General features: G+C 40.5%; 1 protein-coding gene across 2 annotated transcripts; it reads right to left on the bottom strand.

Annotated features, from left to right (window-relative positions):
• Nucleotides 1-636: 636 nt before the first annotated feature.
• Nucleotides 637-5,590, bottom strand: LOC106591551 (microfibril-associated glycoprotein 4). Of its 2 annotated transcripts, none has more exons than XM_014182769.2 (5): nucleotides 5,469-5,590; nucleotides 5,133-5,324; nucleotides 3,451-3,547; nucleotides 3,129-3,296; nucleotides 637-2,606 (listed from the first exon to the last, which is right to left on the bottom strand). In XM_014182769.2, the coding sequence occupies exons 1-5, from the start codon at nucleotides 5,472-5,474 to the stop codon at nucleotides 2,356-2,358; spliced, it is 714 nt and encodes a 237-aa protein (XP_014038244.1). In that variant the 5' UTR covers nucleotides 5,475-5,590; the 3' UTR covers nucleotides 637-2,355. The 2 variants fall into 2 exon arrangements, with proteins under 2 accessions (XP_014038244.1, XP_045569369.1); XM_045713413.1 differs by having other exon boundaries at nucleotides 2,543-2,906.
• Between the last annotated feature and the right edge of the window lie 6,266 nt (nucleotides 5,591-11,856).

Genomic DNA, 11,856 nt, shown 5'->3' with positions numbered 1-11,856 from the left:
AGACAGACAGTGGGTTAGGGTAGGAAACAGACAGACAGTGGGTTAGGGTAGGAAACAGACAGACAGTGGGTTAGGGTATGAAACAGACAGACAGTGGGTTAGGGTAGGAAACAGACAGACAGTGGGTTAGGGTATGAAACAGACAGTCAGTGGGTTAGGGTATGAAACAGACAGTCAGTGGGTTAAGGTAGGAAACAGACAGACAGTGGGTTAAGGTAGGAAACAGACAGCGGGTTAGGGTAGGAAACAGACAGACAGTGGGTTAGGGTATGAAACAGACAGACAGTGGGTTAGGGTAGGAAATACACAGTGCGTTAGGGTAGGAAACAGACACAGTGGTGAAAGATTAGTGGAATCTGTGTGGGTAGCTGGACAGGTAGGATGACTGACAGTGAGGGTGAACAGGTGGTCACGGGTCAGGTGACAGAGGAATGGATGAGACTGAGGCAGGAATTCCTTTACTCAGTAAATATACCACTTTATGGTTAGTCTGTGCTGCATAACAAAGGAAACAGAATAACGTGTATCCAATCAAATCCATCATCACAAAGATCTTATCATAACAATCATTCATTGTTAACATCATTTAGGGAATTCAACAATCCAGTTAATTAATAAGTCAATAGGAATCGTCGGTGAGTAATTTAGGCTCGTAACTATTTATTTTAAATCATGAAAGAATAATACAAACAGTGATCGGTTATTCAATCTATAAATCGCCATTAGTTGGATATCAGAGCCGATCAGTTCAACAAACAATTACTTATTTCACCCTTTCAAGTGTCTTCATGTGTACACGGAATTTCATTACATATTAACTATACCAATTGCATAATTGTCCTATTATGATCCGTAGGGCCGGAATCATTGACCATTCACATTAGACAAAATGTTTGAAGCGTGCGCTCCAAGCCACGCGATAATAACTTAAAACAACAACTGATGGCCCACTCTCCCGATCGCAACAGATAGTTCAGATGAAAGGTAACAGAGTCGGTGGACTTACGTGGATTCATGGACGCACAGAACTTCTGGATTTGACAAAGTGAAGGAAGAGAAAGCAGCGCGATCAGGCGATGGTGATTTCCTCCTTTAATGGAGTGGAGATCTGTCAGACATTTCCACCTGACCTAATTAAAGCGCCCCTGGCCCAGCTGAGTAAGTGGCAATGAATTAAAGGATTATTCCACCAACTCCATGGGCTTTTTCTACAAGTGGGTTAGGGTAGGAAACAGACAGTGGGTTAGGGTAGGAAACAGACAGACAGTGTGTTAGGGTAGGAAACAGACAGACAGTGTGTTAGGGTAGGAAACAGACAGACAGTGGGTTAGGGTAGGAAACAGACAGACAGTGGGGTAAGGTTTGAAACAGACAGTGGGTTAGGGTAGGAAACAGACAGACAGTGGGTTAGGGTATGATACAGACAGACAGTGGGTTAGGGTATGAAACAGACAGACAGTGGGTTAGGGTATGATACAGACAGACAGTGGGTTAGGGTATGATACAGACAGATAGTGGGTTAGGGTAGGAAACAGACAGACAGTAAGTTACGGTGTGATACGGACAGACAGTGGGTTAGGGTATGAAACAGAGAGTTAGAGGATGGGTAGGAGTCACATCGTCCCCACTGCAGTCAGGTTTCACGTCCTGACCAGTAACGGGGTTATTTGTTCTTATAGTTTGGTCAGGCTGTGGCAGAGGGTATTTGTTTTATGTGGTTCAGGGTGTGTTTGAGTATGTGTTCATGTAGAGGGGAATCTGATTTATGTATTCCGTGGTTTTTGGGTTATCGTTCTATGTTAGTTTATTTCTATGTTCTGTCTAAGCGTTTGTATTTCTATGTTTTAGTAATGGGGATTGGGGCCTTCAATTGGAGGCAGCTGTCTATCGTTGCCTCTGATTGAAGGTCCTATATTTAGGAGTTTGTTTGTTTTGGGAATTGTGGGAGATTGTTTCTTGTTTTTCTGTTTGCCTGGCGAGACTGTCTAGTTCGTTAGTTTTTTTTGTATACGTTGTTTGTGTTTTTCCTTCTTCACTAATAAAAAGAAGATGAGTATACATTTTCCCGCTGCGTTTTGGTCTACACCCTACGACACCCGTGACATCAGGTTCTGTTGCTATAGCAAAGCTGCACTTTTTTGTAGATCAGATGATGTTCTGGGTCCTGCATCACCCACTAATTCTCTCTGAAGACACAAACACAAACCTTACCTAGAAATAAAGACCCCCTCCCAGGTAAACGTAATGTGTGCAAGTGGTGGAAATATGTTTGTATGGCAATCATTGTTATTAAAAATGTTGATTTAAAAATGCTGTTGGAAAATAGAGATGGTTATAAGTTAAGGTGTTTCCCTTCTATCCAGTGGCTGGTCTGATCTTCATGGTAATTGTTTTCAGGGAGTATGTGAAGTCTTTCCATGTTCTCCAGTTGATACCAACACCATAGGCAGACTCCCCCCACGCGTATATCCCATTGGGATTAGTCCAATGGCAGTTGTTGTACCAAAATCCCCCGTAGTACAACTGGCCACAGTTGCTGTCGTTAAGGTCCTGGTCTTTATCTAACGTTGTAAATTTCTGACCACTGTGATGAGTCATGGAATCTCCTGAGGATAAGAACAGAGATGTCTGATCACTGTGATGTCATAGAATCTCCTGAGGATAATAACAGAGATGTCTGATCACTGTGATGTCATAGAATCTCCTGAGGATAAGAACAGAGATGTCTGAGCACTGTGATGAGTCATGGAATCTCCTGAGGATAAGAACAGAGATGTCTGGCCACTGTGATGAGTCATGGAATCTCCTGAGGATAAGAACAGAGATGTCTGACCACTGTGATGTCATAGAATCTCCTGAGGATAAGAACAGAGATGTCTGACCACTGTGATGAGTCATGGAATCTCCTGAGGATAAGAACAAAGAACACAGCCCAGCAACACAAGGAAAGGGCTCTAGATAACCTAATGATAATACTTCCACTGGCAAATCTTCAGTTATGGACCCTTAATGACAGATTTTCTTGGACTGTTTTTCTTCAGAATTTTTTTCTGGTACTATTTTCTGGTGCTATATTCTTGGAACTTTTCTTAGAATTTTTTTCTTGGACAATATAAGTTGTCACCCACCTGCTCCTCCATCTTTGAATGAACCCAGCTTTAGAGGGTACCCTTCAGCCTCTGGTCCAACAGAGAAGGAGGAGTACTGAGCATAGACCTTCTTCCCCTCAAAGTCCTCCATGTCCACTCTCAGCTCATAGGTCTTTCTCATAGTCAGGAGATGCATCGTCTCCAGTCCTGGAGAATAGTACCAGCATAGAAGCAGACCGTGATGTTGGAATACAACGACAAATTAATTTACATGAATTAGGACGAACAGGATGAGCTCATTCTCTAAACAGGGATCTAAGAAGAGATTGTTCTGGAGGCTAGACATTTAATCAGTTCTTACCCAGCCAGTACTCTCCAGCTGCGCTCCCAAACCCACTCTTGTACTCATTCCACTTCCTGTGGAAGTTCACTGATCCATCCTGTCTTTTCTGAATCACCTGATTAAAAGAGAGATATTGTTTAAATGATTGATTGGTTTTAATGGGAAATCAGTTCTTATGTGTAAAGAATGAAGAAGGGAACACGTGCATTGCGTCTATGTCCTGGTACTGGTTCAACTACACTGTGTCTATGTACTGCTTCAACTACACTGTGTCTATGTACTGCTTCAACTACACTGTGTCTATGTCCTGGTACTGGTTCAACTACACTGTGTCTATGTCCTGGTAGTGGTTCAACTCCACTGTGTCTATGTCCTGGTACTGGTTCAACTCCACTGTGTCTATGTCCTGGTACTGGTTCAACTCCACTGTGTCTATGTCCTGGTACTGGTTCAACTACACTGTAAAACAATCCTGTAATTTTACGCAACACTACCAGCTACTGGTTGCAGTGAAAATACAGTAACTGCATACACTGTGTCTATGTCACATTTATGAACTTTGCTAAAAGTTGCAGTAAAAACACAGTAAATATAAAACAACTTACAGTATTTTTTCTATATCTGAATTATGCTAAAATGACAGTATGCTGCTGAATTCTGATTACAGTACACACTTGTAAATGATGACAATGCGTAAGTTATCGTAATTTTACAGGATAAGTATGACAGAAGAATCTTCACTCCTTCACTATGAATACACTTGGGACTCAACCACACCTGGAAGATGGACTGGAAACCTCTTGGTTACCAGATACCTGAATATCCTGCTATGTCACCTGATGGGTATACTACGATTGAAAGTAGATCTAGTCAGTTTTTTCTAAAGCTAGCCAGCTTCAGTTAGCTTCACATTCCAGCTCAGACTTCATCTGTACTAAGACGATAGATATTGCTTGTCCGCATGCAGCTAACTCTAGCAGTTTTGTAACTGCGTGTGCATGTCACACGTGGCTAGTCGAACACTGAACTCTTCATTCAGACAATGTTGAAACATCAATCCATGGGTGAGTTAGTGCTGCTAGTCGAACACCGAACTCTTCATTCAGACAATGTTGAAACAGTAATCCATAGGCAACACATTTTAATTTGTGCCGAAATCAAAATGAAAGAAAAGTTATCTTGCTAATTCAACAGGCTACGGTGTGAAATAGCGCCATTTTATTTGATTACTTATCGTTAATGCCGTTGTTGGTGTGCTTTGGTGTGCTTATCAAGGCACAAGCACCTTTTTTCCCACTCCTATCAATCAAATCATTGTATTGAGTCGTAGACACTTTTTACTGTGCTTGAAGTTTCAAATGCATTCTGTCATCACTAAATGGGTAACGTGATAGTTATTGTAACATTACTATATAAAAAAAATGTAGCTGTAAAAATACAGTTAGTTGTATATTTACTGAAAAAATACATTTTATCTGTAAAAACATATTACTGTATTTTCCCTGCAATTTAATAGCCAGTAACTTACTGTAAAATGACTGGTATTTTTTTAACAGTTTGTGTCATGAATGTAATCGGAAGTAAGTTCATTTACAGTAGAATTACTGTAAAAATGTACAGCTATTGCTAACAGTGTTATTAAAAAACAAAAGTAAATACCTATGTGTATTTAAAAATGTGTAGAAACATTGGATACTGACCGTCCACTTTCCTGGATATGCACTGTCCATCGACATCTCACAGAACACCTGGACAGGTGAGGTGGATCCTGCAGGATAAATAGTGTAAACCCCATTCTGTCCAGAACCTGATTGGTACACCTCGTTACAGTCCACTGGATGCAGGGAGGACTGTACCGCCACGGGGACCAGTAGGACCAGCATCAAGCTGAACTGCATCACAGGGTAGATGGATATAGCAGTTGTAATGTAAATACTGTCTAGTGATGGTTCATTAAAGATACATGTCTCATATTCACATTAGTATCTATGAATGCTGTTTCCTGCTTATTCTAATAATGATTTATTAACACCTACCATCATTGTTGAGATAGATGTCCGTTTGCCTTTGAAGGAAATTTTGTATAGTTTACTAAAAAAGAGTAAGTTAAGTGGATGTGAAGCATATTTACAACAGTATTCTTCAGGTCAAAGCTACTATTGGTTAAATAGTTAAAACAGAGGCTGTGCCACCGGATCGAACCACCAGTTTCTGACCCCCAGGATGACTTTTCCCCTGAATTAAACAATCGTATCATGTTCATTAAGTACAAAAAAGTCTACTGGACCGGTACCCTATGTCGAATGTGCTGGTATATAACGTATTTTAAAACTTCTTCAGGATTGGTGGGTCCTCTGCGGGATGGTTGAGCTAACGTAGGCTAATGCGATTAGCATGAGGTTGTAAGTAACAAGAACAATTCCCAGGTCATAGACATATCTGATCTTGTCAGACAGCTTACATTTTTGTTTATCTAACTGCACTGTCCAATTTACAGTAGCTATTACAGTGAAAGAATACCATGCTATTGTTTGAGGAGAGTGCACAGTTTTGAACATGAAAAGTTATTAATAAACAAATTAGGCACATTTGGGCAGTCTTGATACAAGATTTTCAACATATATGCAATGCTTCATTGGATCAGTCTAAAACTTTGCACATACACTGCTGCCATCTTGTGGCCAAAATCTAAATTGTCACCTGGGATTGAATAATACATTATGGCCATTCTCTTGCATTTCAAACATGACAGTACACAAAAAAAACCAGTTGGTTTTTTCCTTTGAATTATTTTTTTTTACCAGATCTAATGTGTTCTATTATCCTACATTCCTTTCACATTTCCACAAACTTCAAAGTGTTTCCTTTCAAATGGTACCACGAATATGCATATTCTTAATTCAGGGTCTGAGCTACAGGCAGTTAGATTTGGGTATGTCATTTTAGGAGAAAAATGAAAAAAAGGGCCAATCCTTAAGAGTTTTAAGACATGAATTGTGTAAATCTTTGTAGGTTATATGCTGTCCGGTCTTATATCTCCCCACCCAATGAATGTAACGTACTGTATGTTGTAGCTAGAAACTGCCTGAATGTAACCTACTGTATGTTGTAGCTAGAGACTGCCTGAATGTAACCTACTGTATGTTGTAGCTAGAGACTGCCTGAATGTAACCTACTGTATGTTGTAGCTAGAGACTGCCTGAATGTAACCTACTGTATGTTGTAGCTAGAAACTGCCTGAATGTAACCAACTGTATGTTGTAGCTAGAGACTGCCTGAATGTAACCTACTGTATGTTGTAGCTAGAGACTGCCTGAATGTAACCTACTGTATGTTGTAGCTAGAAACTGGCTGAATGTAACCTACTGTATGTTGTAGCTAGAGACTGCCTGAATGTAACCTACTGTATGTTGTAGCTAGAGACTGCCTGAATGTAACCTACTGTATGTTGCAGAAACTGACTTGCCTAGTTAAATAAAGATGAGAATAAAGATAGGTCTTTAGTAAAGAAAAGAAAGATAGGTCTTTAAAACCTCTTAAACCTGTTAGGGACAGACGTTCCGCTAGCGGAACGCCTCACCAATATCCAATAGTATAGCGTGGTGCGAAAAACAAACACCTAAAAAATGCCATAACTTCAATTTCTCAAACATATGACTATTTTACACAATTTTAAAGATAAGACTCTCGTTAATCTAACCACACTGTCCGATTTCAAAAATGCATCATAGCGAAAGCAAAACATTAGATTATGTCAGGAGAGTACCCTCCCAAAAATAATCACACAGCCATTTTCAAAGCAAGCATATATGTCACAAAAACCAAAACCACAGCTAAATGCAGCACTAACCTTTGATGATCTTCATCAGATGACACTCCTAGGACATTATGTTATACAATACATGCATGTTTTGTTCAATCAAGTTCATATTTATATCAAAAAACAGCTTTTTACATTAGCATGTGATGCTCAGAACTAGCATACCCACCGCAAACTTCCGGTGAATTTACTAAATTACTCACGATTAACGTTCACAAAATACATAACAATTATTTTAAGAATTATAGATACAGAACTCCTTTATGCAATCGCGGTGTCCGATTTTAAAATAGCTTTCGGTGAAAGCACATTTTGCAATATTCTGAGTACATAGCCCGGCCATCACGGCTAGCTATTTTGACACCCACCAAGTTTGGCACTCACCAAACTCAGATTTACTATAAGAAAAATTGGATTACCTTTGCTGTTCTTCGTCAGAATGCACTCCCAGGACTTCTACTTCAACAACAAATGTTGTTTTGGTTCGAAATAATCCATAGTTATATTCAAATAGCTCCGTTTTGTTAATGCGTTCAGGTAACTATCCGAAGGGTGACGCGCCGGCGCATTTCGTGACAAAAAAATTCAAAATATTCCATTACCGTACTTCGAAGCATGTCAAACGCTGTTTAAAATAAATTTGTATGCGATTTTTCTCGTAAAATAGCGATAATATTCCAACCAGGAGACCTTGTATTCGTTCAAACAGTGAAAGAAAAAAATGGAGTCGTCTCGTACACGTGCGCACCAGTGTCATTGTCCTCAGAAGGACCACTCACAAAAAACCCCTCTTTTTTTTGCCTAGAGACTGGAGAGCTATCATTCCACTTTCTGGCGCCTTCCTAGAGCTAATGGAAGCCTTAGAAAATGTCACGTTACAGCAGAGATGCTGTATTTTTTATAGAGATGCCCTAGTAGGAGAACAAATTGTCAGACAGGGCACTTCCTGTATAGAATCTTCTCAGGTTTTGGCCTGCCATATGAGTTCTGTTATACTCACAGACACCATTCAAACAGTTTTAGAAACTTTAGAGTGATTTCTGTCCAAATCTACTAATTAAATGCATATTCTAGTTTCTGGGCAGGAGTAGTAACCAGATTAAATCGGGTACGTTTTTTATCCGGCCGTGAAAATACTGCCCCCTATCCCTAACAGGCTTTAGGAATCGCCCCATCGTCTCTAAATGACAAACCAGAATCTAACTGCCTGTAGCTCAGGCCCTGAAGCAAGGATATGCATATTCTTGGTACCATTTGAAAGGAAACACTTTGAAGTTACTGGAAATGTGAAGGGAATGTAGGAGAATAACACAAATAATCTGGTAAAAAAATAATACAAAGAAAAAACTGTCACGCTTGTCATTGGAAATGGAGGACCAAAACGCAGCAGGTATGTGTATGCTCATCTTGCTTTTTAATAAATACAAAATGAACACCAAAATAACAAAGAACGAGAACGAACGAACAACAACAACAACAACAACAACAACAACAACAACAACAAACAGTCTGGCAAAGCATAAGGCTCAACACAGAACAATCACCCACAAATAACAAACACACCCTCATATATGGGACTCTCAATCAAAGGCAGATAGACAACACCTGCCTTCAACTGAGTCCCAACCCCAATTAACCAAACATAGAAACAGACATACTAGACAAAATCATAGAATACCTGAAAACCAAACAGTGCCCAAAAACCCCGGAATACTTAAACCAAATGCCCCTTCAACAAAACACACCACCCCGAACCACATAAAACGAATACCCTCTGCCACGTCCTGACCAAACTACAATACCAATTAACCTTATACTGGTCAGGACGTGACAAAAACCAACCGTTCTTTTGTATTTTTTTGTACCATCATCTTTGAAATGCAAGAGAATGGCCATAATGTATTATTCTAGCCCAGCTGCAATTTAGATTTTGTCCACAAGATGGCAGCAGTGTATGTGCAAAGTTTTAGACTGATCCACTAAGAAGGAAAAAAAGGAAACCGCACACTGTTCTTGATAGTATCACTGGTGGGTGACAACTTATATTGTCCAAGAAAAAAATTCTAAGAAAAGTTCCAAGAATATAGCACCAGAAAATAGTACCAGAAAAAAATTCTGAAGAAAAACAGTCCAAGAAAATCTGTCATTAAGGGTCCATAACTGAAGATTTGCCAGTGGAAGTATTATCATTAGGTTATCTAGAGCCCTTTCCTTGTGTTGCTGGGCTGTGTTCTTTGTTCTTATCCTCAGGAGATTCCATGACTCATCACAGTGGTCCGAAATCTCTGTTCTTATCCTCAGGAGATTCCATGACTCATCACAGTGGTCAGACATCTCTGTTCTTATCCTCAGGAGATTCTATGACATCACAGTGGTCAGACATCTCTGTTCTTATCCTCAGGAGATTCCATGACTCATCACAGTGGCCAGACATTTCTGTTCTTATCCTCAGGAGATTCTATGACATCACAGTGATCAGACATCTCTGTTATTATCCTCAGGAGATTCTATGACATCACAGTGGTCAGACATCTCTGTTATTATCCTCAAGAGATTCCATGACTCATCACAGTGGCCAGACATCTCTGTTCTTATCCTCAGGAGATTCCATGACTCATCACAGTGGTCAGACATCTCTGTTCTTATCCTCAGGAGATTCTATGACATCACAGTGATCAGACATCTCTGTTATTATCCTCAGGAGATTCTATGACATCACAGTGATTAGACATCTCTGTTATTATCCTCAGGAGATTCTATGACATCACAGTGGTCAGACATCTCTGTTCTTATCCTCAGGAGATTCCATGACTCATCACAGTGGCCAGACATCTCTGTTCTTATCCTCAGGAGATTCCATGACTCATCACAGTGGTCAGAAATTTACAACGTTAGATAAAGACCAGGACCTTAACGACAGCAACTGTGGCCAGTTGTACTACGGGGGATTTTGGTACAACAACTGCCATTGGACTAATCCCAATGGGATATACGCGTGGGGGGAGTCTGCCTATGGTGTTGGTATCAACTGGAGAACATGGAAAGACTTCACATACTCCCTGAAAACAATTACCATGAAGATCAGACCAGCCACTGGATAGAAGGGAAACACCTTAACTGATAACCATCTCTATTTTCTAACAGCATTTTTAAATCAACATTTTTAATAACAATGATTGCCATACAAACATATTTCCACCACTTGCACACATTACGTTTACCTGGGAGGGGGTCTTTATTTCTAGGTAAGGTTTGTGTTTGTGTCTTCAGAGAGAATTAGTGGGTGCTGCAGGACCCAGAACGTCATCTGATCTACAAAAAAGTGCAGCTTTGCTATAGCAACAGAACCTGATGTCACGGGTGTCGTAGGGTGTAGACCAAAACGCAGCGGGAAAATGTATACTCATCTTCTTTTTATTAGTGAAGAAGGAAAAACACAAACAACGTATACAAAAAAAACTAACGAACTAGACAGTCTCGCCAGGCAAACAGAAAAACAAGAAACAATCTCCCACAATTCCCAAAACAAACAAACTCCTAAATATAGGACCTTCAATCAGAGGCAACGATAGACAGCTGCCTCCAATTGAAGGCCCCAATCCCCATTACCAAAACATAGAAATACAAACGCTTAGACAGAACATAGAAATAAACTAACATAGAACGATAACCCAAAAACCACGGAATACATAAATCAAATTCCCCTCTACATGAAAACATACTCAAACACACCCTGAACCACATAAAACAAATACCCTCTGCCACAGCCTGACCAAACTATAAGAACAAATAACCCCTTTACTGGTCAGGACGTGACACCTGACTGCAGTGGGGATGATGTGACTCCTACCCATCCTCTAACTCTCTGTTACATACCCTAACCCACTGTCTGTCTGTATCACACCGTAACTTACTGTCTGTCTGTTTCCTACCCTAACCAACTGTCTGTCTGTATCATACCCTAACCCACAATCTGTCTGTATCATACCCTAACCCACTGTCTGTCTGTTTCATACCCTAACCTACTGTCTGTCTTTATCATACCCTAACCCCCCGTCTGTCTGTATCATACCCTAACCCACTGTCTGTCTGTTTCCTACCCTAACACACTGTCTGTCTGTATCATACCCTAACCCACTGTCTGTCTGTTTCATACCCTAACCCACTGTCTGTCTGTATCACACCGTAACTCACTGTCTCTCTGTTTCCTACCCTAACCCACTGTCTGTCTGTTTCATACCCTAACCCACTGTCTGTTTCCTACCCTAACCCACTGTCTCTCTGTTTCCTACCCTAACCCACTGTCTGTCTGTTTCCTACCCTAACACACTGTCTGTCTGTATCCTACCCTAACCCACTGTCTGTCTGTTTCATACCCTAACCCACTGTCTGTCTGTTTCATACCCTAACCCACTGTCTGTCTGTTTCCTACCCTAACGCACTGTCTGTCTGTTTCTTACCCTAACCGACTGTCTGTCTGTTTCATACCCAAACCACTGTCTGTCTGTTTCCTACCCTAACCCACTGTCTGTCTGTTTCATACCCTAACCCACTGTCTGTTTCCTACCCTAACCCACTGTCTGTCTGTTTCCTACCCTAACTCA

The sequence above is a fragment of the Salmo salar genome, unplaced genomic scaffold (genome assembly GCF_905237065.1).
Source record: "Salmo salar unplaced genomic scaffold, Ssal_v3.1, whole genome shotgun sequence".
In the NCBI taxonomy this organism is placed as follows: domain Eukaryota; kingdom Metazoa; phylum Chordata; class Actinopteri; order Salmoniformes; family Salmonidae; genus Salmo; species Salmo salar.
This window is presented reverse-complemented; position numbering and strand designations above follow the sequence as displayed.

Bases quoted from the DNA above. Each gene is read 5' to 3' on its own strand.
- LOC106591551 (XM_045713413.1), bottom strand. The intron at 3,548-5,132 runs GTCAGTATCCAA...TCTTTTAATCAG, and splicing joins CATATCCAGGAAAGTGGACG to GTGATTCAGAAAAGACAGGA. The intron at 3,297-3,450 runs GTAAGAACTGAT...ACTATTCTCCAG, and splicing joins AGCTGGAGAGTACTGGCTGG to GACTGGAGACGATGCATCTC.